Below are 27,242 nucleotides of genomic sequence, written 5' to 3'. Positions count from 1 at the left end.
ACAAGGACCATAACTCTAACACCAATATTTCATGAATAATCCCCCCACTTTTTACTTAGAATTTCAGGTTAAAGTTTTGATGTACATTTACTCTGTCTCAGTTATTACTAAATGGATTTGATTCAAACTTAACAGTTATTCAACATCATCACTCACATCATATGACACAAGGGCCATAACTCTTGCACCAATATTTCATGAATTATCCCCCCGCTTTACTTAAAATTTCAGGTTCAAGTTTTGATGCACTTTCACTCTATCTCACTTATAACTAAATGGATTTGATTCAAACTTAAAATAGTTGTTCCACCTTACCACCTACATCATGACACATGGTCCATAACTCTGGTACCAATATTTCTTGAATTATGCCCCCTTTTACTTTGACTTTCTGGTTAATTTTGAAGCATCTTCACTATATCTCAGTTATTACTAAATGGATTTGAAGCTGTTATTCCACATCATCACCCACATGTGACACAAGGGGCAAAACTCATTCTTGCACCAATATTTCATGAATTATCCCCCTTTTTGCTGAGAATTATATTTATTTAATGTTCTTTATCTCTCTTATTAATACTTTTGCAGACTCAAACCGTTGTCCAGTATCTTCATTCTTACTGGAGTCATTAAACACTAGTGATAGCTCCAGCTTCCTCAGATGTGCCCAGTTTCACTATCCAGCATCAAAGCAGTCAAGCGCACTGTCTCCTTTGACAGCTCTTGTTTACTATTCTTATCTCTGAAGTTGACACAAAAATTCCTTGTCTACAGCTCACAAGCAAACTCGGCTAACATGTTGGATTTTCAAGTAAAAAACAAAATTAATGGAAAATCTTTTGAATCATATTTATTAAATATAAATTAGTATTTATCAGTAAATATCTTCACAGAGTACAATTACTGGTACATGTAATACATTAAAGGGGCACACCTCCAGATTTATGTCAAATTTTTCCAAATTTACAAAGTTGTTACATTTGTTAGTTACAGTAAATAAAAAGGTGAGACAGAATTTAAAACACGTGTACTGTGCAAAATATAAGCACATTATGCTCACTATTGAAATTCATAGTTCACACAGAATTTCAAGACAAAACTCAACAACTTTTCAAGTTCTTTTTTTCAAGGACTATTCTTCTTTAATCTCTGTCTTGAAACCTGCATCTAGACTACATTGATCAACTATTACCAAAACAGTGTTATCGTAGAAATTGTGATAAAATGTTGTCTATGACAGTTACTGGTGCATACTGGATTGATAAATTACCAAAGATCATTGACTTCTTTCAAATTATTTTCATATTTTCTATTTCTTTTTTAAAATTATTCTTTCTACTAAATAATTTGCAGACAAAATGGTTTTCAAGGAGTTTTTGGTGAAATTCAAGTATGTTATTTCTTTCAAAATAAAAGTAGTAGTTTTTTTTCTTGTTTTAGTCATTTTCAAAGAATAGCATTAATTTCAAAGCAAACCCTGATCTTAATGTAGTTTAACAGAAATTAACTTGTAACTTAAATTTAACTCGTAAAATAGTGATTATTGTGCCAGACTTTTTCATATACTGGGGGAAAAAAAAGATACTTTGACATTCATCAGGAGGCCAGCCCCGTTAAAACGCTGTTGCGAGAAAAAGAAGAAAAATGCTTCAAGCTGAAAAAGCTATACACTAACAATAAAATCTCAAGTCACAAATCATACAATACACATCACACAATATATTAAAACCTTGTAAACATGTTTTTAAAACATCCATTCACAAATACAACAACTGAACAAGTAAAAAAACGTCCATGACCTTCAGCATGGATGGCAAGAAACAAGTTACATAAGTTTCAAATACTAGAGACTCAGTGGTTAGTGATAGGAACCTTTTTAATGTTAGAGGTATCATTTCATTGTTTTAATTTCATTGCAAAAAAGGGATTTTTCATAGCATCAAAATACGTAAATAAAAGGCAAGTAGGGATGACTGCGACTGTAGTAGAGTAGTGGAGCAGACACAGTGGTATTACACCGAAACCAGGAATTTTAAGTCTGACTCCTTACTACTCTAAATAACGATGAATAAGAGTCCCATGTATGCTAAAATAACCTGGAATGCTTAAGAAGCAGGGAAACTTCTTACATCTTACATTATCCTCCAACTCAAATTATTAACATTCTTCTAGAAAATTTACCCATATGGCTTACTTGTGGCGACTGAAAATATAATTGCAGACATGCACCTATACCTGCTGTATAGGAAAATTGTGCTTTTTTCACTGGTACTCTTTATCTCAACACAGCACAGTGTATGCCATTATTATACTTCACTTGCATGTCCCTATATTCTGTTCTCCTGCAATATCTATAGCAACCGTTCATTTTTTTTTTTTAAATCCAGTCTCCACTGAAAAATATATTCATTTTTTTCATATTTCATCCTTTCAGAAAACGGGAGAACTGCAAGGCAAACTCCATTTTAAAGAAATTCTAGAAAATTAATTTCAACATTTAAATGTTTTCAATGTCATTCTGTTTCCATTAGGTGCTATATCTCAATTATAATCAGTTTCCATTAGGTGCTATATCTCAATTATAATCTGTTGTTTTTTCCAAATGTTGATATCATTGCAAACTATCATAATCCTGCTCTGTTTAGATATGTTCATGCAATTTTTACTACCAGATAAAATGTTATTACTCAGATGAGGTAGATACTGAAGCAGATGACAGCCTGAATACTCTTCAATGTTGGAGGAAAAAAATCACTGGACAGTAACTTTGATGTACTCTCTAGTCATTGAGTTTTGCTGGGTTAAATGTTGTTTATCGGATGAGTTAGACACTGTAGCAGATGGTAATACTGGGACCTCTTCAATATTGGAGGAATCTTCACACACTATGGCTGCTAAATGATTGACACATATCCTGGAAATAAACGGTTGTACGTGTAATGTGTATTTCAATGCTAAACATTACTGAAATTCTGTTCAAGCAAACAAGCATAGTATTTTATGAGTTTATAAAGCAAAATGTGCTTAAAGTAAAATGGACTGCAATGAACTGTACAAGGATTGGAAAGATATGAATTATGTATATTGGTCTGTTCCTGGTACAATCAATATTTCAAACCAAATACAGAATTATGGTTCAATTATGTTCTTTTGTACTTGTTATCACCAGTACACATCTCACAGTTGTTGGTCAATTATTACTGATTGGCATAAATTTTCAAAGAAAGCATCAACTTTTGAAAATAGTTCTTTAGTTATGCTCCAGTCATGCAAAGAAGAAATGAAAACTAGAATTGTGTCTATAGAACACGGATGCCTCAACATACTGCACCATTGTCTAAATAGCAAAGTTTTTAGTACTGACCATCTTCGTGTAAAGGATGTTCGACTAAACGTTTGAAGCAAATTTTATTCTGACAAAGGTTGTGCATATAAATCCATTCTTTCAAAGAGTATGAGGAGTTGAACAGACCAAATTTCTTCACTATGGCCAACTTTGTGAAATTAAGAAAGGGCCATAATTCTAGTAAAAAATAGCCACAGATAAAAGTCCATTATTTATTGTCAACTTCACATCAAGGTCCTTTGTCTCTGAAACTTTCAAGCATATCCTTTCAATAGTGTTTCAGGAATTGGACACACAAGATTTTTCTCTATATTATATATAGCAAAACTATCAAAAGGCTATGACTGCAGTAAAACTGGTCACAAGAAAAGTTCCTTCCTTAATGCTCATCTGTACATCAAGCTTGTTTATCTGTGAAAGTTTGAAGCATATCCTTTTCAGTGTGCCCAATCACGTGATCGCGCTACGTCATTTTGAGCTCGAAAGTGAAAGTAGAAAGGTAAACAAAAATATAAATCTGGACGAAAGTGTTTTATTCAATATATTGTGTTAATATCATGCACATGATTCGAAACCTATTTGAAAGTGCTACCCCCGGTACTACGATTTCCCAACCAAAACCTTCTCGTTTTAACGCTATTCCTGTTTCAATTGACTTGCACAATGAGCACACAATGCTGGAAGTGGTTGAACAGGAATAGGGTTAAAACGAGGTTTTGGTTGGGAAATCGTAGTACCGGGGGTAGCACTTTCAAGAAGGTTTCAAATCATGTGTGTGATATTAACACAATATATTGAATAAAAAACTTACGCCGAAATTTATAATTTTCGTTAACCTTTCTACTTTCACTTTCGAGCTTAAAATGACGTAGCGCGATCATGTGATTGGGCACACTGCTTTCAACAGCGTTTGAGGAGTTGGACACACAAGATTTTTCTCCATCTATATTGCAAAACTATCGAAGGGCCATAATTGTGGTAAAAATAGTCACAGCAAAAGATTTTTCCTTTATGGACATCTGCACATAAAGCTAATTCATCTAAGTTTGAAGCAAATCAGGTTAACAGTGTGGGAGAACTTGGACACATAAGATTTTGGGACATACAGATGGACAATAAATGGACAGCAGCAATGGTACATAAATGTGGGGGCATAAAAAATAGTAAACTAGGGTACTGACGCTACAGATATGATAACTGCCTGCTGCACTTCTTCGCACTGCACTTCTTCTCACATATATCTACATTTCAACTTTGAACTCAATCTCTTTCATAGATTTTAAAATAATGCTACAGACAAGCAAAGTTCAGACATATGGACAGACAAAGGAACAGTTTGTTTGGTAATCATTATTGTAGGACACAACGAGAGGGTACCATACCAGAGTAGATGTGAGGCTGTAAATGTGCTTCTGAAGAACAGCAAGGATGTGACGGAGGTTACAAGCTGAAACAGCAAAATAAAATACTTACAATAATAATGCATTACAAAACAGTCTAGTTATTTTATTTATAAATTTGTATTTCAAATTTTCTGAACAAAACTGTCATCAAAGGGTGTTGCTCATTTCCTAGTGACCTGCACAAACCTGTAATGCAAATTTTCCCAATATCATACAGCCCAAACAATATCTTCGAAAGTTAGATCTTCATGAAAGTACAATTTTCCTACTCCATTCTGCTTTAATTAATAAAATCCACAATCAAAATGCCTGTGAAAATTTGTTTTTGCCAAATCCACAAAATTTTACTCCCACAAAATTAAAAGTATTTCTGTATAACACAGACTATACCAACGAGATAAAGAATTGTCCTACAACAATATATACTGTATGAGAACTTACCTTGGATATGCCTGATATCTTTGCCATATCAGCCTTGTCCATATTACTTTCTATCAGCTTTATATTACTAAGGGCTAGGAAAACACCAAATACACCACTGAAAAATAAAAAGAAAGGAACTTAACATAATATAAAGAAAATAAATACAAGTTGCCATTGTGAAGTCACTAAGTATTGTACATCAGACCTATCTATTCAGAGTTTAAGAGATGGCTTTATTTCACTTCCACAATATCAAACGTGATAAGACAAAGTTTGCAACAAAAGGTTTTTATGTAATGCATTTATCTATGATTCCAAGCTATGTTTTTGACATTTACAGATGTTTCTGTAACACCAGAATGATATCTTATTATTATATACCTAACTACAATCAGTAACAGAACTGCATTGAACAGACTTCTGTTATCTGGCCAAACAACCAGAAACAGGCACAATAACCATTCACCGGATTGACAGGGATGACTGATGTCATTTTACACTGTCATTTAACCATGTGTCAGTAGCTGGACTCGATTTTGTACCCTGTTTTTAACCGGTACATCAATTTTGCCAAATTTTGTACTTGTTCCAGTTGGGCTAGTTGCACGTTCATCAATTTGGTACACATGCGGGACATGCTAAATAACCTGGTGTACTGAACATGTGATTGGGATAGCCTGGGCTGTATGAATCAAGCTCAACTATTGTGATACAATTTATTAAGGTTTAAACTTATTCAAACAATTAAGTAATCATTATTGTGCTTAGGTGTATAAAAAAAAACTTAATGGCTCGGACCTTTGGCTCCATATGACTACCACACATCAACATTATTATGTTAACGTCATCTATGTATATGCTTATTTATTCAAGGAACAAAAAGAGTCACTACATACAGTGAGATCCTTATTGGAAATGTATATTTTATTACTTTAAATTTTATAAACAAGAGCTGTCCGTAAGACAGCCAAGCTCAACTATTCGAAATATTGTCAAGGAAGCAGGAAAATATTACCCAAAATGTTAAATATCAAAAGAGTTTTAAGTTCAAAAGGGGACATAATTTGACCAAAATGCATATCAGAGTTATGGTACTTGATGCTATCAACAAGTTTTATAACCCGGAAGAAACATGTTAAGTTTCAATTCCATATATGCATTAGGTTTAGAGATAGTAACTTGCATGTAAAACTTTAACCAGAATTTTTAAAGTCCAAAATGGGGCATAATTTGCCAAAAATACATGTCACAGTTATGGGATTTGACCCAGTGAGGTTGGTAATTGATCTAGTAAATAAAAAAGTAAGTTTCAACTAGAAAATGCTTTTGTAAAAAAAGCGCATGTCTCCCCCAATGCAAAGTCCTATAGGCAAGAAGTCAATAGAGGTCAGGAGCGAAAGTCAAAGAGACACTGATGGTTGGCTGCAATAGGGATTATCTACTTGGCATGTCCAGTCATCCCGCTAAATTTCAACACTCTTGGCCTAGTGGTTCTCAAGTCACCGTTCAGGCTCCTGTGACCTTGACCTTTGATCAAGTGACCTCAAAATAAAAAGGGGTCATCTACTCTGCATGTCCAATCATCCTATTAAGTTTCAACATTGTAGGTCAAGTGGTTCTCAAGTTATTTCCAAAAAACGATTTTACATGAACAGGCCACTGTGACCTTGACCTTTAATAGACTGACCCCAAAATCAATAGGGGTCATCTACTCTGCATGTTCAATCATCCTATGAAGTTTCAACATTCTGGGTCAAGTGGTTCTCAAGTTATTGATCGAACTGGTTATCAATGTTCAGGCCCCTGTGACCTTGAACTTTAACGGAGTGACCCCACAAACAATAGGGGTCATTTACTCTGCATGAACAATCATCCTATGAAGTTTCAACATTCTGGGTCGAGAGGTTTTCAAGTTATTGATTGGAAATGGTTTTCCATGTTCAGGCCCCTGTGGCCTTGACCTTTAACAGAGTGACCCTAAAATCGTTAGGGGTCATCTACTCTGCATGACCAATCATCCTATGAAGTTTCATCATTCTGGGTCAAGTGGTTCTCAAGTTGTTGACCGGAAATGGTTTTCCATGTTCAGGCCCCTGTGACCTTGAGCTTTCACAGAGTGACCCCAAAATCGTTAGGGGTCATCTACTCTGCATGACCAATCATCCTATTAAGTTTCAACAATCTGGGTCAAGTGGTTCTCAAGTTACTGACCGGAAATGGTTTTCAATGGTCAGGCCCCTGTGACCTTGACCTTTAATGGAGTGACCCCAAAATCGATAGGGGTCATCTACTTTGCATGTACAATCATCCTATCAAGTTTCAACATTCTGGGTCAAGTGGTTCTCTAGTTATTGATCGGAAATGGTTTTCCATGTTCAGGCCCCTGTGACCTTGACCTTTGATGGAGTGACCCCAAAATCAATAGGGGTCATCTACTCTTTATGACCAATCATCCTATGAAGTTTCAACATTCTGGGTCAAGTGGTTCTCTAGCTATTGATTGGAAATGGTTTTCAATGTTCAGGCCCCTGTGACCTTGACCTTTGATGGAGTGACCCCAAAATCAATAGGGGTCATCTACTCTTCATGACAAATCATCCTATGAAGTCTCAACATTCTGGGTCAAGTGGTTCTCTAGTTATTGATCGGAAATGGTTTTCAATGTTCAGGCCCCCGTGACCTTGACCTTTGACGGAGTGACCCCAAAATCAATAGGGGTCATCTACTCTTCATGGCCAATCATCCTATGAAGTTTCAACATTCTGGGTCAAGTGGTTTTCTAGTTATTGATCGGAAATGGTTTTCAATGTTCAGGCCCCTGTGACCTTGACCTTTGACGGAGTGACCCCAAAAACAATAGGGGTCGTCTACTCCAGCAGCCCTACAAGCCTATGAAGTTTGAAGGTTCTAGGTCAAATGGTTCTCCAGTTATTGCTCGGAAATGAAGTGTGACGTACGTACGGACGGACGGACGGACGGACGGAAGGACGGAAGGACGGACAGGGCAAAAACAATATGTCTCCTGGGGGAGACATAAATATATATGCCTTTAAGTAATAGCTGTATGTACTTGCACGCAAAACTTTAACCAGGATTTTCTAAGTCCAAAGGGGGCATAATTTGGCTAAAATGCAGGTCAGAGTTAGGGGACTTAGTGCTATCAACTAGATGTATAACCCCCAAGAAACATGTTAAGTTTGAATTCCATATCTGCATTAGTTTTGGAGATAGTAACTTGCATGTAAAACTTTAACCAGAATTTTCTAAGTCCAAAAGGAGGCACAATTTGCCCAGAATACATGTCAGAGTTATGAGACTTGACCCAGTGAGGTTGGTAACTGACCTAGAAGAAGAAAAAATAAGTTTCATATCTATATGCCTTTAAGTAACAGCTGTATGTACTTGCAGGCAAAATTTTAACCAGGATTTTCTAAGTGTAAAAGTGGGCATAATTTGGCTAAAATGCAGGTCGGAGTTATGGGACTTGATGCTATCAAGTTAAGTTTCAATTCAATATCTGCATTAGTTTTGGAGATAGTAATGGAACTTGACCCAGTGAGGTTGGTAATTGACCTAGAAAAAAAAGAAAGAAAAGAAAAAAAATAAGTTTCAAAGCTATATGCCTTTAAATGATAGCTGTATGTACTTGCATGCAAGAACTTAATCAAGGTGTGATGCCGACGCCAGGGTGAGTAGAATAGCTTGACTATTCTTCAAATAGTTGAGCTAAAAATGTAATTACTTCCCTTTAACATAAAAGTATTTAAAAAGTTTTTATTTTTTATAATCAATAATTTCAATATAATTTCTAGTTTCATACTTCAATTTGATAGATATTGAAATATTACAACTACCTGTAACAAAAGGCAAATTTTAAAACAGTGTAGCTTCAGAATTCATCTGTTTTCAGTTTATCTTGGTTGCTCAACCATAACAAAGAGGGTTAATAATAATTTTATATTATAAACTTGCATTTCTAATTAATTTTGGCAAAATATATACTTGTCAATGCAAATCTTTGACAGTTTTGATACAATAGTGCTTATATTCATACTATTCCTTAGGCAAAATATGGTTATTTAATTTATACTTATGCTCAAATAATGATATCTTGGTAGGGCAACCAGGAAAAGAAAATCAAATTTTAAAAATATTTCCAATGAAAATTTAACGTGTAGTAAGAACTCGGTGAACACAAATAAGTGTAAATGATCAGCTGATTAAGTTTTGAACAAATCCATTAGTTGACCAAAATCTGATTTACCACCTTTAAACTGTAGGAAAGCTTTCCTGGAATTAATTCAAATAAATCTACAGATGATACATTTAAAACTACTGCTGCACTTAAATATAAGTGCCTTCATTAAATGTATATAAAACAGTTAAATATACCTCATAATACAACCAACATAAAATTTGGAGAAATATAAATATGGGTATCTTCCCGCCTGCACTGCATCACCTGAAATTAATTTATACCACTGGATCATTGTGTCAAAAATATCTATAAAATGATTTTTTTTTATTTCTTTATCTAAATAATACCAGCATTAATAACTAACTACTGAGTAGAATAATAGAATTACAATACTGTGTCACTTGGTGGGCTCGTTTGTTTATCCCGATTTTGCCTGATTAACAGTCCTTTTCTGTCAGGCAAGTTGCATGTGCATCAAATCTATACATCTGTGGGATATGCAGAATATAGATGTGGAATTTCGGTTAGACAGTAGGTTTTTGGCGGTAACAAGGCTCTGCTAATTTACCACAAAACAGTTACCCAAGAGCCAGATATTCTAATCTGCACCTCCTAAAACTTTAATTTTCTTGCATGCACTATTTTACCAAATAAATTAATAATTCTATAATAGAAGGAGCCAGATGGGTTTCAATGGCATGGGTAAGATCACCAGAAACACTAGCCCAGTGTGCAAAATTGAGTACTGGTGGGAAATAAATAATGTACATACCTAGAAAATAACTGGAGGGAGCTAATATTATCACACTGAAATAAAAAATATGAGAAATGAATTCCAGAACTTCCTTGTGTAGATAGTGATGCCCTAATGCAAAATAGGAAACTGCACATTTTCTACCCTTCCCTCATTCTGATATAAGTCATAAGTATAGATTGCAAAAATTGTTTCATAATGGATAATTGTTACAGATTAATTTGTTATTTCAGGTCAAGTATAAAACAAGAGCTCATAGTTATAGGTAATTAGCTTTGTATCGGGAAATATGCACAAGTTCTTCAGTGGAAATATTGCGCGACTTTAGGAGCGCAATATTCCTCAGCTGAAGAACGAGTGCATAGTTCCCGATGCAAAGATAATAACCTTTTTATTACATACGCATCAACACGTATAAATATAATGCAAATATCATAAATTTGTTCAATAGCCTGAATATGACTGACAATACTTAACTAAATAGAAAAAAATAGTGCAACAACCCACACTGAATTACGTCATGCACCCGATATGAAATCCAGGCGTCAGTGTATGGAAAAATATTGACGTTTCTTGTACCAGTGTAACTTAACAGGGAATAGAAACGAGTATGTAATAAAACAGGAAATGCCCCCCACCGACCCACCCACCTCGATGCATTCAGTAACTGCATAAGGGAAAGAAATTATTTCAGGCCTCCTAGCAGGCCTGAACAAAAATAAAGGTTTTTATAAAGGCTCCAATCTATGGAAATAAAGGCCTTTTAGTGTAAAATATTAAAAAGTAAAGAGTAAATAAAGGCTATTTTTGTCGGAATTCTCGTTGAAAACACATAATATATATAGGTATTTACTACATGTATGTGGTCTGGTGAACACAACAGCATTCTGAAAAACTCAAGATGAAAGATACACAAGCAGTATCCTAATAACAACACTTAAAAGGGGGGAAGAAATACAGTAGTATAACCATTACTTGCTTTAAACTGGCACGGCAAGCAGTCTGAACAAAAATATAGGTTTTGAGTGAAAATTACAGGCTATTTGGCCGTTTTAAAGGTTTTTTCAGAAGATTTAAAGGTTTTAAAGGTTTGCTCTGAAATTAAAAGTTTTTAAAGGTTTTAAAGGTTTCACTAGGAGGCCTGTTATTTGGTCACTGTGCACTGGACGTTGGACATACTGACCTCAAATCAATAATTATGGGTCATTCACCAGTCATAAGTGACCTCCGTATCAAATGTGATCTTAGACCAAAACATTCTCTAGTTATATGGCAAAAAAAATTCTTCTGTTCTGGGTAAATGTGACCTTGACCTTTGATCTACTGACCTCAAAATCAATAGAGCTCATATCTATTGGTCATGACAAACATGCCTATCAAATTAGATAAACCTAGGCCAAATAAGTTATTGTCTGGAATTTGTTTTATTATTTTAGGTCACTGTGACCATGACCTTTTCACAACAAAGTTTTTTGCTAACCATATTAATCAGACAACATTTCATCTTGTGAAGATTTTAAGGAAACTGGATGGCAGCAACAATGAATTAGTTTCAGTTATAGTATTTAACACGGTTTAGATTGTATTCAGAAAAGCAAAAGCTGTTAGTGCACCAAAATATATGTTGAGTTGTCTGGAAATGGTCTTTAGAAGAAGTGTTGGAAATATCCTTGTGATTATTTTATATTTGTTTGTACAAGAGATGTTCTGTTGAGGTCAAGCTGAGGTTTAACTGTTCCGGATCACTGTGACCTTGACCTTTGACCTACTGATTTTAAAATCATAAGAGGTCATCTATGGATCAACCTCCCTATTAAGTTTCATGATTCTAGGCCTAAGCGTTCTCAAGTTACCATCTGAAAACTGTTAACTGTTCCGGGTCACTGTGACCTTTGACCTGCTAATATCAAAATCAGTAGAGGTCATCTGCTGGTCATGACCAACCTCTCTATCAATTTTCATGATGCTAGGCCGAAGCGTTCTTCAGTTATAATCCAGAGACTGCTTGGTCTATGGACTGACCAATCAACATCAGCAAAATAATATACCCTTGGTGGTTTCCATCACCGAAAGGGTATAAGACAGGAGATGTCAGATTCCCTTTTAATGCCGAGTTCCAAGCAAGTGAGGCACTGGTACCACTGTTCAGATCTTAGGTATAACATGGCTAGGAAGCAAATCCACAACCTCCTGCACTCAAAGCAGGTGCTAACCACTTCCCTACCAAAGCAGTCTGAATCAGTATGCATATAAACTAGTATGATAAAGGAATACAGGCACATCAAGATTGATCTGTGACTCTGACCTTGAGTTTGACCCGGTGTAACGGTCAGTTTTTTCCCCAGTCAGTTCTTTCCCCGGGGAAAAAACTGACTAGTTAGTTTCTTCCCCGGGGGAAAGAATTGACTAGTCAGTTTTTTCCCCGGGGAAGAAACTGACTGGTCAGTTCTTTCCCCACCCCCCTAGTCAATTTTTTCCCCCCAATGGCAACTGGTTACTACTGATCATTCTTATGGGGGGAAAAAATTTCCTGGCTAGTCAATTATTTCCCCTGTTAGTGAATTGGAACTGGTTATTCTTGGTTATTCTTAACTAGCCTGTTTTTCATTTCCGACAGTCGGTTTTCATTTAAATTTTATATAAAATAAGAAATATGTTTCATATTTTGTGTAAATTAAAGAAATGTTTTTAAATGAACTTATTTTAATTTCTGTTGTATTTTTTTATTTGCCTTTTTCCTGTTTCAATTTCTTCTAAGGTAAGGAAATTACTGCTGGTCAGTTCTTTTCCCACGTAGCCAGTACTTGACCAGTAAGATGGGGGAAGTAAATTGACCAATCAGTTCTTTTCCCCCTAGCCTGTACTTGCTCTATTAGGTGGGGGAAGAAACTGACTTGTCAGTTCTTTCCCCCCTAGCCAGTACTTGACCTGTCAGGTGGGGAAATGAAATTGACCAGTTAGTTCTTTCCCCACTAGCCAGTGCTTGCTTTGTCAGGTGGGGGAAGAAATTGACCGGTGAGTTCTTTCCCTCCTAGCCAGTACTTGTTTTGTCAGGTGGGGGAAGAAATTGACCAATCAGTTCTTTCACCCCTTAGCCAGATCTTGACCTGTTGGTTGGGGAGAAGAAATTGACCAGTCAGTTCTTTCCCCCCTAAACAGTGCTTCACCTGTCAGGAGGGGGAAGAAATTGACTAGTCAGTTCTTTCCCCCCTAGCCAGTACTTGACCTGTCAGGTGGGGGAAGCAATTGACCGGTCAGTTCTTTCCCCCTAGCCAGAACTTGACCTTTCAGGTGGGAAGAAAAAATTGACCAGTCAGGTCTTTCCCCCCTATCATATACTTGACCTGTCAGGTGGGGGAAGAAATTTACCGGTCTGTTCTTTCCCCTCTAGGCAGTACTTGCAAGGGGGCGGGGAGAACTGACTGGTCAATTTCTTCCTCACCTGACAAAGCAAGTACTGGCGAGTGGGGAAAGAACTGACCGGTCAATTTCTTCTCCCCACCCGACAGGTCAAGTACTGGCAAGAGGGGGGGGAAAGAACTGACCGGTAAATTTCTTCCCCCACCTGACAAAGCAAGTACTGGCTAGAGGGGGAAGAAATTGACCGGTCAGTTCTTTCCCCCCAGCAAGTACTTGACCTGTCAGGGGGGAAGAAATTAACCAGTCAGTTCTTCACCACCCCCTAGCCAGTACTTGACCTGTCGGGTGGGGAAATGAATTCGACCAGTCAGTTCTTTTCCCCCTAGCCAGTACTTGATGTATCAGGTAGGGGGAAAAATTTACAAGTTAGTTATTTCCCCCCAGCTAGTACTTGACCTGTCAGGTGGGGGAAGAAATTGACCAGTCAGTTTTTCCCCCCCTAGCCAGTACTTGCTTTGTCAGGTGGGGGAAGAAATTGACCGGTCAGTTCTTTCCCCCCTAGCCAGTTCTTGACCTGTCAGGTGGGGAGATGAAATTGACCAGTCAGTTCTTTCCCCTCTAGCCAGTGCTTGACCTGTCAGGTAGGAGAAGAAATTGATTAGTCAGTTCTTTCCCCCCTAGCCAGTACTTGACCTGTCAGGTGGGGGAAGAAATTGACTGGTCAGTTCTTTCCCCCCTAGCCAGTTATTGACCTGTCAGGTGGGGAGAAGAAATTGACTAGTCAGTTCTTTCCCCCCATCATATGCTTGACATGTCAGGTGGGGGAAGAAATTTACTGGCCAGTTCTTTCCTCTCTAGGCAGTACTTGCTAGAAAGAACTAACCGGTCAATTTCTTCCCCCTCTAGCCAGTACTTGCTCTGTTAGGTGGGTGAAGAAAATGTCTGGTCAGGGTCAGTTCTTTCCCCCCTAGCCAGTGCTTGACCTGTCAGGTGGGGGAAGAAATTGACTGGTCAGTTCTTTCCCCTCCAAAGCCAGTACTTGCTCTGTTAGGTGGGGGAAAGAACTGACCGGTCAATTTCTTCCCCCACCTAACAGAGCAGGTACTGGCTAGGGGGGGAAGAACTGACTGGTCAATTTCTTCCCCACCTAACAGAGCAAGTACTGGCTACGGGAGAAAGAACTGACTGGTCAATTTCATTTCGCCTCTTGACAGGTCAAGTGTTGGCTAGGGGAAAAAGATCTGACTGGTCAATTTCATTTCCCGACCTGACAGGTCAAGTACTGGCTAGGGGAAAGAACTGACTAATGAATTTCTTCCCCCACCTGACAGGTCAAGTATATGCTGGGGGAAAAAACTGACTGGTCAATTTCTTCCCCCACCTGATAGGTCAAGTATATGCAAGGGGGGAAAGAACTGACCGGTCAATTTCTTCTCCCCACCCGACAGGTCAAGTACTGGCTAGGGGGGAAAGAACTGACCGGTCAATTTCTTCTCCTCACACCACAGGTCAAGTACTAACTATATATAGGGGGGAAAGAACTGACTAGTCAATTTCTTCCCCCACCTGACAGGTCAAGTACTGGCTAGGGGGGAAAGAACTGACTAGTCAATTTCTTCCCCCACCTGACAGGTCAAGTATATGTTAGGGGGGAAAGAACTGACCGGTCAATATTTCTTCCCCACCTGATATGTCAAGTATATGTTAGGGGGAAAGAACTGACTGGTCAAATTCTTCCCTCACCTGACAGGTCAAGTACTGGCTTGGGGAGAAAGAACTGACTAGTCAATTTCTTCCCCCACCTGACAGTTCAAGTATAATGATAAGGGAGAAAGAACTGACCGGTCAATTTTTTCCCCAACCTGATAGATCAGGTATATGCTACAAATGTAGGGGGGAAAGAACTGACTAGTCAATTTCTTCCCCCACTTGATAGGTCAAGTATATGCAAGGGGGGAAAGAACTGACTAGTCAATTTCTTCTCCCCACCCGACAGGTCAAGTACTGGCTGGGGGGAGGGGGGGGGGGGGGGAAAGAACTGACTGGTCAATTTCTTCCCCCACCTGATAGGTCAAGTATATGCAAGGGGGGAAAGAATTGACTAGTCAATTTCTTCCCCCACCTGATAGGTGAAATGATATGCTAGGGGGGAAAGAACTGACTGGTCAATTTCTTCCCCCACCTGATAGGTCAAGTATATGCTAGGAGGGAAAGGACTGACTGGTCAATTTCTTCTCCCCACCCGACAGGTCAAGTACTGGCTAGTGGGGGAAAGAACCGAACGGCCAATTTCTTTCCCCACCTGACAGGTCAAGTACTGTCTAGGGGGGGAAAGAACTGACCGGTCAGTTTCTTTGCCCACCTGATAGGTCAGGTATATGCAAGGGGGGAAAGAACTGACTAGACAATTTCTTCTCCGCGCCAGATATTAAATAGTAATGGCAATCAAACAGAAGTTAAAAAATTTGATTTGACAAAAAAAAACATTGATTAAAGTTACAAAAAAGAAACATACAGGTTTATTCAAATGAAAAACAATACCTGTTTCATCTGAAATTTAAATGGAAAATGAATAGACACTTGTATCCCAAATAACAATACCGAAAGAATCCAGTACTTGAAGGGAAAACTAGGGGGAAAGAACTGACTAGTCAGTTTTTTCCCTGGGGAAAAATCTGACTAACTAGTCAGTTTCTTTCCCTATCAGAAAACTTCCAAGGGGGGAAAAAACTGACTAGGGGGGGGAAGAAACTGACTAGTCAGTTTTTTCCCCGGGGGAAAGAATTGACTAGTCAGTTTTTTCCCCGGGGAAAGAACTGACTGGGGGAAAAACTGGGCTGTTACACCGGTTTGGTTGCCATGTGGGTTCGCAAAGAATCTTGATAAGGTGAATATTTGACTCACTCATGAAAAGCATTCCAAGATTGTAGGAGATATATATAGAGAATAATAGGTTAGTGCCGTAGATGAGAAAGTTTATCTGGCGAGGTGGAGGAGGTTATCAGGTGAGCCGAAGGCGAACCTGATAACGTCCGGAGCCGAGCCAGATAAACTTTCTCCATCTTAGGCACTAACCTATTATTCTATTTATCTTGTCATTACTTCATTTTTCGATATTTGGCAATTTATTTTACAAAAATAAGTGTGAGACAACCGCTTAAATGACGTCATATTCGCAATGACGTCACTTATATAATGACGTGATTACCGGCAAAATCGCAATATCTTCTTCGTTTTTGAATAAAAACTCATTATTTGACCACTCATTTTCTTAGTTCGGACATTTCCAACACAATGATGATGGTTTCGTTGCAAAATTTCTTGTGACAACAATATCGATCATAAGGTCACATGATCAACTGACCGTATATCACTGGTCACATGATCAACTGATGGTATATCAAGAAAGATATACGGCACCCTGATATCGGGTCGAAAATACTGCAAGTGACAGGATAAATTCATATTCCAGGGCTTAAACCTTTTATCTTCATTTCTGATTCTGACCTTGAACTGACAAGACTGGCATACAAATAAAGCACATAGCTTTAATATGATAAACATTTGACCCAAGTTTCATGAAAATCCTTCAAGTGGTTAAGGATAAGAAAGAAGACTGCTAGAGTTCAGCAATGAAATTATATCCTTGACAGGGGAACGTAACACATAAGGAATATTATACTAGTATATCGATCTAGGCATTTGTTGGTTGTGTTACTATTTGTATCACCAGAGTCTGAAGGACGAGGGTGACACAAAGTTACACAACAAATGGGATACGATATAAAATGTCAAAATCAACACATACCTATACATGTTTTATCATCATCAACTTGAAGTTTTCTGAACCAGTGTCACCCTAGTCAGTCAGATAGACTAACTACATTTTTGTCCTACTTTTGTGTTCAGTCAAACTGAAAGACTTGGGTGACACAGGTTCAGAAAACACAGAGTTGAAATCCGGCTGACAGTTTTTGAGAAGAAGATTTTTAAAGATTTTCCTTTCGGTTGCCATCACAATCACAGTTCTGCATGGATTATAGTTCTTTGTGCAATTTTGAAAGTGGTCCACTTAAGGACAATTCCTGTGAAGTTTGGTGTAATTTTGCCCAATAGTTTTGAAGAAGATTTTTTTTTTATAAATTTTTAACAGACAGAAAACGGACGACGCACAACGGACATCAAGTGGTCACAAAAGCTCACCTTGAGCTCAGTTGAGCTAAAAACTGGCTGTTTTTTTTTAACAACTGTTACTGTATGATATTTAATTATGAATGTTGCTGTATATGCAAACTTAATGTATATATTTAATAGAAAAGTTAAATACATCTGATGAGGATTTTATACATTTGAAGTAAATATCTCAAGATGAAATGAGCCGCACCATGAGAAAACCAACATAGTGGCTTTGCTGTTCGCTAATGGTTTCTGTTCGCTAATGGTTTCTCTAACTGCAATAGGCTGGTCTGGATCCATGCTGGTCGCAAAGCCACTATGTTGGTTTTCTCATGGCGCCGCTCAAATAGTTTAGTGAAAGATAGCGATTGGATATTTTTAACATCAGAGAAAACACTTACCTATACAGGTAATTACAATACATCTTTTCATGTGCACTGAAATTAGAAATATTTCATTCTGAAAGATTTGTCCATCAAAGTTATTTCAAAATACCAGCTTAACCTTTGTCCTGCTAAATTTCTTAAATGAATTGGTGCATCATTCAATTTGGGCAGTACCACTTACTGGTATTATTCAAAGGGGTGTTTACTGAAAATTTACTGACTGAATAGTAAACAGTGCAGACCATGATTAGTCTGCATGTCCAGTTCTCGTATATAATCACCTTTTGGTAAGGCATTTCTGTCTTTGATGTTTGTAGTGAAGACTTATAACTTTAATCAACACAAATGTTTAAAAACATGAAACTTCATACCCACTAAAGACTACAGTAACCTGATCTATATATTATTTAAATTTTAACGTCATTTTTTTTTTATACCCATAAAATCATTTTGAAAGCTCATTTATTCACTTTTTTTTTAAAGAAAAGAAGATTTCAACATCTATCTCAACAATAAAACTACAAGAAAATGCATACTAGGTCACTATGTTCCACTAAAATTAAAATTTAAGAAAACTAAATACCTCAGTTTTAATCGTCCTCTTGAAATTTTTGTGAAAATACCATAAGCACCTGAAAACAGACAAAAGAACCATTACTGATCATGGTGGTGTGACATGACTTGACTGTACTTGTAGAAATATGAAAAAAATAATTCAAATCTCAATTAGCTGGGTAACAAGCTTTAGTGTGAATCCTGAGTTCCAGTGTTCGAATCCTGGCCCAGGAACTGAAATTTTCTAAGGTCCTATTGAGTGTTTCCCATCCAACTATGAGGCCAGTGCATATACTTTTAAGGAACAGGGGCTCCATGTGTGTTGGTGCTATACACCAGGTATGTCTAAGAACCATGCTGTCTATTAGAAACAGCTAGGCCGAGTTTGCCAGACTTGTCTTATCTTAAAGATTTCTCCTCAGTTTGTTGCGAGGTTTCTCTCCCTCTGTCCTTCTGGTCACACCCCGGGTCTATGTTGTAACTGGATGAATTTGAGCTTTTGTATGTAAAGCACCTCTGAACTTTGTTCATCATGAAAATCTGGTTTAAGATAATATTATATGAATGTACCGGTATGCACAATATATTATGTACTAAGATATCTTTTTCATTTCTAGTAAATACTTTTTGGAGGTATAATTACATAAATGTATAAGAAAGCTTTGTGCTGTATATATTTTAAAGATGGATACATCAAGGATTTCTGAAATTTTGATAGCAACATCTCAGAACAGCCATTAATAAGACCACTTCATGTATAAGAATTACTGACCAGAATTACATGTATACCTGTTGAGAGAATATGAAGACACGTCCAGAAGTAACCATCCATGTGATAGTATGGATCCGTGGCTCCGATTAGAATTGACGATACAACTAACATCATCAGCATAGTATAGCTGTATATACTTGTCAACTGAAACAGTAATATAACCTATCTCTTTTTTCTATTATCAACCAATTCAAGCTGCCAATCTGCCATCAGCTTTCTTCTTTAAGTTGGTTTACCCTAATTGGCCGATTATAGGTCGCACTCGTGTATAGGACGCAGTGAAAAAAATATCAGCCGAATTTGTTTGTTCGAATTTCGCTTTAGTTTCCACGAACTCGCCAGTTTTTGCTAAATCATTGTCGATGTTTTTGCATGTTGTGCAAGTATTTAAATTGAAAAGCATAAAGTCTGTGTAAGCACTAAACTTCCACATCCTCTGATCACTCCATGAATATTGACACCAGTGAAAATGAAAGTACACTTTGGCATGTGGCGGTAAAATGACCTAATTTTAAGACTGGTTTGCAAACTGTTTTGAACATTACGGATCAGTGACTATGATCATATTGGATCAGTCTAAAATCTCGCATTCACATGTTTACAATTGCCTCTGGGTATGATTAAACAGTTAATTGTTTGCAGATTGTGACAGTAGGTGTAAGATAAGTAATGCCTCGGGCGTGAATTTCTCGATGAACAAGAGGATTATAGACAACTATCAAAATTATGTTTGAAGACTAGATATTCGATTTCCGGGCTACCTGATTTCAAGTATTTTAATGCAAAATGTGTGAAAACACGCCGGGAAAGTTTTACACAGGTCTTGTTAAAAACGTAATGATCAGTTACAGAAATGCGTTGTAAAATATATTTTAATGAAAAAAAAAAACAGCATTTATTTATGATATGTGAGCTCTAAATTTTACATTTGATACAAAAGTAATTTAAGACGCTGATACTGGCTATTAGCTATGCCCGAGTCATTGGTATTTACTCCCCTTGAATTCTCTTCAATATAAAGGTACGTGGTGTAAACAAAGATCGATTTTCTTAATTTTTGAGTCGGGGGAAATGTTCGGTCTTTTTCTATCCTGTATATAGGACGCATCGGTCCTTCGAGACCAAAATCTCGGTAAACAAGAGCTGTCTCCATAGGATGACATATGCCCCCGATGGCACTTTGAATGAGTAGTTATGGCCGATGTTAGAGTTTAGGACCTTTGACTTACGGAGCTGGGTCTTGCGCGCGACACGTCGTCTTACTGTGTCACACATTCATGCGTAGTTATTTTAAAATCCATGCATGAATGACAAAGATATGGATTGGACACGCCCATCAATGCACTATCATGAAAAATGACCTTTAACGTCTAAGTGTGACCTTGACCTTTGAGCTACATACCTGAGTCTTGCGCGCGACACGTCGTCTTACTGTGGTACACATTCATGCCAAGTTATTTGAAAATCCATCCATGATTGACAAAGATATGGACCGGACATGCCCATCAATGCACTATCCTTTAAAGTCTAAGTGTGACCTTGACCTTTGAGCTACGGACCTGGGTCTTGTGCGCGACACGTCGTCTTACTGTGGTACACATTCATGCCAAGTTATTTGAAAATCTATCCATCGATGACAAAGATATGGACCGGACACGCCCATCAATGCACTATCCTTTAATGTCTAAGTGTGACCTTGACCTTTGAGCTACGGACCTGGGTCTTGCGCGCGACACGTCATCTTACTGTGGTACACATTCATGCCAAGTTATTTGAAAATCCATCCATCGATGACTAAGATATGGACCGGACACGCCCATCAATGCACTATCCTTTAATGTCTAAGTGTGACCTTGACCTTTGAGCTACGGACCTGGGTCTTGCGCGCGACACGTCGTCTTACTGTGGTCACATTCATGCCAAGTTATTTGAAAATCCATCCATCGATGACAAAGATATGGACGGGACAGACTGACAGACCGACAGACTGACAGACGGTTCAAAAACTATATGCCTCCCTTCGGGGGCATAAAAATGTGCGTGTTATATTCGTAGGATGACGGTAATAATACCTCAGTTTGAAAACAACTTATGGCTAGCCTTGGTATTAATAACAATATCCAACAAGTATTGCATTTATTAGGAATAATTGTTACACAGAGAAACTTGAAAAAAATACTGCCCAAACATGAATGATGAGTTTGACCTACAAGATATAAAAAGATTAAAATCATCTTTAAATTTTGTATTTAAAGACATTTATATGACTCTTTCTCAGACATTTATAAGCTGACAGAAGTTTTCATCCATCTAATCTAAATTTTTAATTTATATAATCTTTTTTTTTTTCAAATATAATACTCACTTTTCAAATAAAGGGTGAGAATTCAGAAATTTTCAAAACATTTCAAAGAAGAAATGTCTCCCAAATTAAAATGTTCAGAACATCCCAAGGTCTCATATTATAGCTTGCAGTGAAAATTGCAAAGAACAAGGGAAGCTCCTGAAAGTGGGGCATCTTCTGTATATTGCACTATCCTCCCACTGACATTACTAACAGTCTTCTGGAGAAGTTGCCCATATGGGTTACCAGTGGTGCCTATAAATAAACTTATATACAAACTAAATACTATCTCTTTGTATTACCTGTCTATATATCGCCAGCTGAGCAGTACACAGTATCACAGTCACCAGATTATGTAGGGATAAAAACACCGGTATTGTCTGAAATACAAAATACCTTCTGCAGTAAATTGGAAAATGTTGCCGTATATTTAAATAAACTTCAATGGTTCTTGTATAAAAGCATTACATACTTCCCCTACTTATATGGCTGCTTCAACTACTAAATGGAAAAGTTTGCACTTATACTCCAAAGTTGCATTGTTTTAAAAATGATAAACCTAAATTACATGTACAAATAGCAGAGTGGTGAAGGCCTATGCCAAATACTGAGGTTTGAAATCCATAAGGCCACAAGCACACCCTTAAGTCTTCATCTGACTAAAACCCTGGTTTACCTATGATACAGATCAGTTTTTCAACCAATCATAGTAGCAAAATTGGCTGCCATTCTATTATATGGTATATACTCAAATTGCTACAAATGTTTGTTTTCTGCTTTCTGCCAGCTTCAATATCTCACAAAACCCCTTCTTCGTTATTACAGTAAGTCTATATAAACATATCTGGCTACATAACTTTGTTACTTACCAGGGAAGCTAAAGCTTTCGACCCAGAGTATATTGAGCAAACAAAGAACATCATTCCTGGCAGCCAATTAGCAACATCATACCTGAAAAGATGGAAGTAAGACAGTATCTGTATGATATTTAAAACAAGAGCTCGTAGAACACGAAATGCCTCCCTTGATGCATTCAGTAATCGCATAAGGAACAGAAATTATTTGGTCACTGTGCACAAAAGTTCTACTGTTCTAGGTTAAAGTGACCTTGACCTTTGACCTATTGACCTCAAATTCAATAGGGGTCATCTTTTGGTCATGATAAACCTCCCTATTAAGTTTTGTAATCCTAGGCTCAAGCATTCTCAAGTTACTGTCCGGACACATTTTAACTGTTCCAGATCATTGTGACCTTGACCTTTGACCTACTGACCTCAAAATCAATAGGGGTCATCTGCTGGTCGTGATCAACCACCCTATTAAGTTTCCAGATCCTTTGCCCAAGCGTTCTCAAGTTATCCTTTGGAAACGTTTTTACTATTCCAGGTCCGTGTCCTTGACCTTTGACCTACTGACCTCAAAGTTATTTGGGGTCATCTACTAGCTATGACCAACCTGCCTATCAAATTACATGATCCTAGGCCCAAGCGTTCTTGAGTTACCATCCAGAAACAGTTAAACTGTTCAGGGTCACTGCAAGGGTGTAGGAGCTGGGGCGGCACCTGCCGCCCCAATATTTCGAAGAGCGGCGAAATGCCAAACTCATGTATTTTTGAAAAGGCTAGAAAATTTAACTGAAAATAAATACAGCGGTCTTCCATTTATCATGAAGTGCATCGGCGACTGATATGTACACAGAATTTTGTCATATCGCTGACACCTTGCTAGATCACCTTGGTGACAGGGTATTGTACAAAATCGATAATCCGCAACGACCAAGGTCACTGTATTTTCACGCCCCGCAGACTCGGATTATAGGCAATACATGAAATAAAGAAAGTTAATCGTATTTAATTGCTTACTACCAAACTTGCAATTAATGTTGTGTCTCAAATTCTGCTGACAAAGGAAAGTATCTTGAGTAAAACACAAGTGCAAATCGGGATCTTTAGATGTCTTTACATAAAATATATTAAATTAAATATTTTTGACACTTAAACATATTGTTTGAAAATCAAAGGCACCAATCATAATGATTAAATTCAACACATAAAATGTAGAAAAATCCTCATAGATTTTACAGATCTAGTTAAATTAACAAGTATTACAGCTTCTACGTAAAAATATTAAAGGCCAATCACCCTCGCAATTTTGCATTTCCAAATCAATCATTTGGTAAAAAGAACCCTGAAGTCCGTTCATTCAACCCTCAATGGTTCAAAGAAAACAATGAATTGCGTTTTATCTTTATAATGCCATTTAATGACTAAAATGCTATAAGGATTAGATTACCCCTTTAAGTCAGGGTCTTGTGCTCGATCCCCTACTTAGACATTACTGGTTTTACCCTGGCAAGACATTGTCCGTATCTAACATCGTACCGCCATTACAGTGTTTAAACATAGTAAACTGTAATTAGGGGTGAAAACTCAAAAAAAAAAACGAGTATGTTCAACAGATACTGAGCCGTCCAAGAAGTTGCCAGATTGCACCATTTACTCTAGCTGTATGCAAAATTTTCCCTGGGCCACCCCGGACCCCATTCATAGGAGGGGGACACACCCTCCCAAACCCACCCCAATGCTCAAATCGTCCCTATGCCCCTGCACTGTGACCTTGACCTTTGACCTACTGAACTCAATATCAATAGGAGTCAACTGCTGGTCATGACCAACCTCCCTATCAACTTTCATGATCTTAGGCCCAAGCGTTCTTCAGTTATCATCCGGAAACTGTTTAACTGTTCTGGGTCACTGTGACCTTGACCTTTGAACTACTGATCTCAAAATCAATTGGGTCATCTGCTGGTTATGACCAATCACCCTATCAACTTTCATAATCTTAGGCCCAAGCATTCTTGAGTTATCATCCGGAAACGGATTGGTCTACATATCGACCGACAGACAGACCGACATCTGCGAAACAATATACCCCTCCTTCTTCGAAGGGGGGCATAACTAGAGCTGCTTTTTCAGAAAAGCCCATGTCTCCCACAACTGCCTAATCATCTGAATAGTAGTATATGAGTCAACCATGCATGAAGACCTCAACTGCCAACTGCCTTACCAGACTTTTAGTGCTTTGATTATAAAAAGACAGCGCGCTCGACTTTTCTCAGTGCTTGACTCTGAATTAAAGCTTTTGCAAAGGATTCATTATTCTAGGCCCTATACTTTTTGAGCTATGAGCATCACAAACAAAAAATCCACTATTTTGGCTATTTCAAAGGCCATAACTCTGTAAAAAGAGCTAAGATTCTCAAGAAGAATGCCAAGTGTGCAAAAAAAAATTTCCATGTTAAAAAGGTACATAACTCCATAACTTAATCAGAGTAATGGTGATTGTGCGTTCGGTGTAGACTTTAATAGTAAATAACTATTTTATGTTTGAAGTCAAAAGCTTTAATGGTAACAGAGATATTTGACTTTATTAAAAAGTATTAACAAAAAATTCTATGTTAAAAAGGGGCATAATTCTATCAAAATTCAAATCAGAGTTATGGGGATTGTTTCTCCTGGTGTAGACTTTGATAGTAAATAAGTATTTTAAGTTTCAAGTCAATAGCTTTGATAGTAACAGAGATATTTGACTTTACCAAAAACTTTAACCAAAAATTCTAAGTTTAAAAGGGGCATAATTCTGTCAAAATTTAAATCAGAGTTATGGGGATTGTTTCTCCTGGTGTAGACTTTGGTAGTAAATAAGTATTTTAAGTTTCAAGTCAATAGCTTTGATAGTAACAGAGATATTTGACTTTACCAAAAACTTTAACCAAAAATTCTAAGTTTAAAAGGGGCATAATTCTGTCAAAATTCAAATCAGAGTTATGGGGATTGTTTCTCCTGGTGCAGACTTTGAAAGTAAATAAGTTTTTTAAGTTTCAAGTCAATAGCTTTGATAGTAACAGAGATATCTGACTTTATCAAAAACTTTAACCAACGGCAACGCCGATGCCAACGCCGACACCGGGGCGAGTGCTATATCGTCGAGTTAACAAGTTTCATGGGCCATAATTCCAAAGTGCCTGAGCCGATTTGGCCAGTTATCAAACTTGGATGAGCACTTATTGGCAAACGCATTTTGTTTAAGTTTGGTGAAGATCGGACGAGAAATGTTCGACAACCCATAGCATGTGGCACACTATCATCCACAAACACTGAATAAAAACTCAATGATTAGAATTAGAATGTATCTTCTAGAAAAACTATAATTAGAGAAGCTGGAATTTTGACAAAAGCCAATCTGATGCTAACAAACTGGTTATATTAATTATTCATGTATTTTAAGTTGCTATAAGCCAACACAAGACTCTGTTTTAATTTCATTCTGAAGAATCATTGGTAAGTCATCAGTTATTCTCTATGTGTTTTATCAAGCCAGGGAAACAAATATGGCAAAAGTGACAACATTTTAACTTTTCTCTTGTGAAAAACTTTGAACTTCCGGAATATATAAGAAACATCATTCATAACATTGGAAATCTCATCAGATCAATTCACAAAATTACAGAAATATTATAAAATAATTGCCAGCCTTTATCTGGTGTTATACTTTTCATTACAGTACAAACAAAAAATCTCCCACTACTAGAAAAGTGAACTGTACAAGAATTATGGAAAACTTATCTTCCTTTATTTACAAAACTATTTGATGAATAATCAAATCAAACAAAGAAAAGCATAATGTTTTCCATGTCCAATGTTATATATTAATGAAAAACCACTGACTCTAATAAAAATATATGAACCACTTAGTCAGAGTTTCAAAAATTAATGAAAGATTTAGTTGTTTGTGTGTTTTGGGTTTAGTCCCATTTTTCAACAGTAACCTAACCAGTTTTCCTGGATTGTGTACAAATACTTACCTGTTCTCTGCAAATATAGTAGACGCAACTTGACCGCGATGGTTGACCTTAGGCTGATTATTCATATCGGTTATTTCATTATAGAAATCAAGGGTGTTTAGGGTAGCCGTGTATATTTATATGGCATTAGTTTGTATACAGTGCAGTATCAAAGTATATATACTTTCATTTGATCAATTAAAACTTTCCAATACACTAATTTATATTTACACAAAATTATATTTCCTTTTTCTCGTGCAGCTCGTGTTTTACGTACACTCCTTTTCAATAATAGGTTGTGCCTCATTATGTATTATAATACAAAGGTCAACCATCGGGGTCAAGTTGCGTCCACTGTAATTGCCAACTTCCCAACATAATTCAGAGGTGGAGCACGAATAATTTCAAACAATGTCTTTTATCAATTGCTATGATAAATATACACCTTGCCCAGGATCGAACTCATGACCCTGCATTCTGCTGACCTGCACTCTCACTACTAAGCTATGCAGGAAGTTTGTTTGTTTGTTTTGGGTTTAACACCATTTTTCAACAGTATTTCAGTTATGTAACAGCGGGCATTTAACCTTACCGTTGTTCTTGGATCAGGATTTTGTACCAGTACAAACCTTTCTCGCAAGTAACTGCTAACTTCCCAACATGAATCAGAGGTGGAGGATGA

The 27,242-nt window shown here is 37.3% G+C and overlaps 1 protein-coding gene across 2 annotated transcripts in view; it reads right to left on the bottom strand.

Annotated features, from left to right (window-relative positions):
- Window positions 1–835: 835 nt before the first annotated feature.
- LOC123548718 (transmembrane protein 241-like) overlaps window positions 836–27,242 on the bottom strand; it is a 53,992-nt gene continuing 27,585 nt past the window's right edge. For both annotated transcript variants that reach the window (XM_053546093.1, XM_053546094.1), the window contains exons 5-14: window positions 22,587–22,668; window positions 22,020–22,097; window positions 19,391–19,517; window positions 18,630–18,678; window positions 18,062–18,097; window positions 10,143–10,177; window positions 9,565–9,634; window positions 5,191–5,287; window positions 4,729–4,793; window positions 836–2,914 (exon numbers count right to left, since the gene is read on the bottom strand). In XM_053546093.1, the coding sequence (XP_053402068.1) occupies window positions 2,752–2,914; window positions 4,729–4,793; window positions 5,191–5,287; window positions 9,565–9,634; window positions 10,143–10,177; window positions 18,062–18,097; window positions 18,630–18,678; window positions 19,391–19,517; window positions 22,020–22,097; window positions 22,587–22,668 (802 nt within the window). In that variant the 3' untranslated portion in view covers window positions 836–2,751. The remainder of the gene's footprint in view (window positions 2,915–4,728; window positions 4,794–5,190; window positions 5,288–9,564; window positions 9,635–10,142; window positions 10,178–18,061; window positions 18,098–18,629; window positions 18,679–19,390; window positions 19,518–22,019; window positions 22,098–22,586; window positions 22,669–27,242) is intronic.

Source organism: Mercenaria mercenaria, chromosome 6, assembly GCF_021730395.1.
Source record: "Mercenaria mercenaria strain notata chromosome 6, MADL_Memer_1, whole genome shotgun sequence".
In the NCBI taxonomy this organism is placed as follows: domain Eukaryota; kingdom Metazoa; phylum Mollusca; class Bivalvia; order Venerida; family Veneridae; genus Mercenaria; species Mercenaria mercenaria.
Note: the sequence above shows the minus strand (reverse complement) of the source record. Positions and strands in the feature narration are given on the sequence as shown.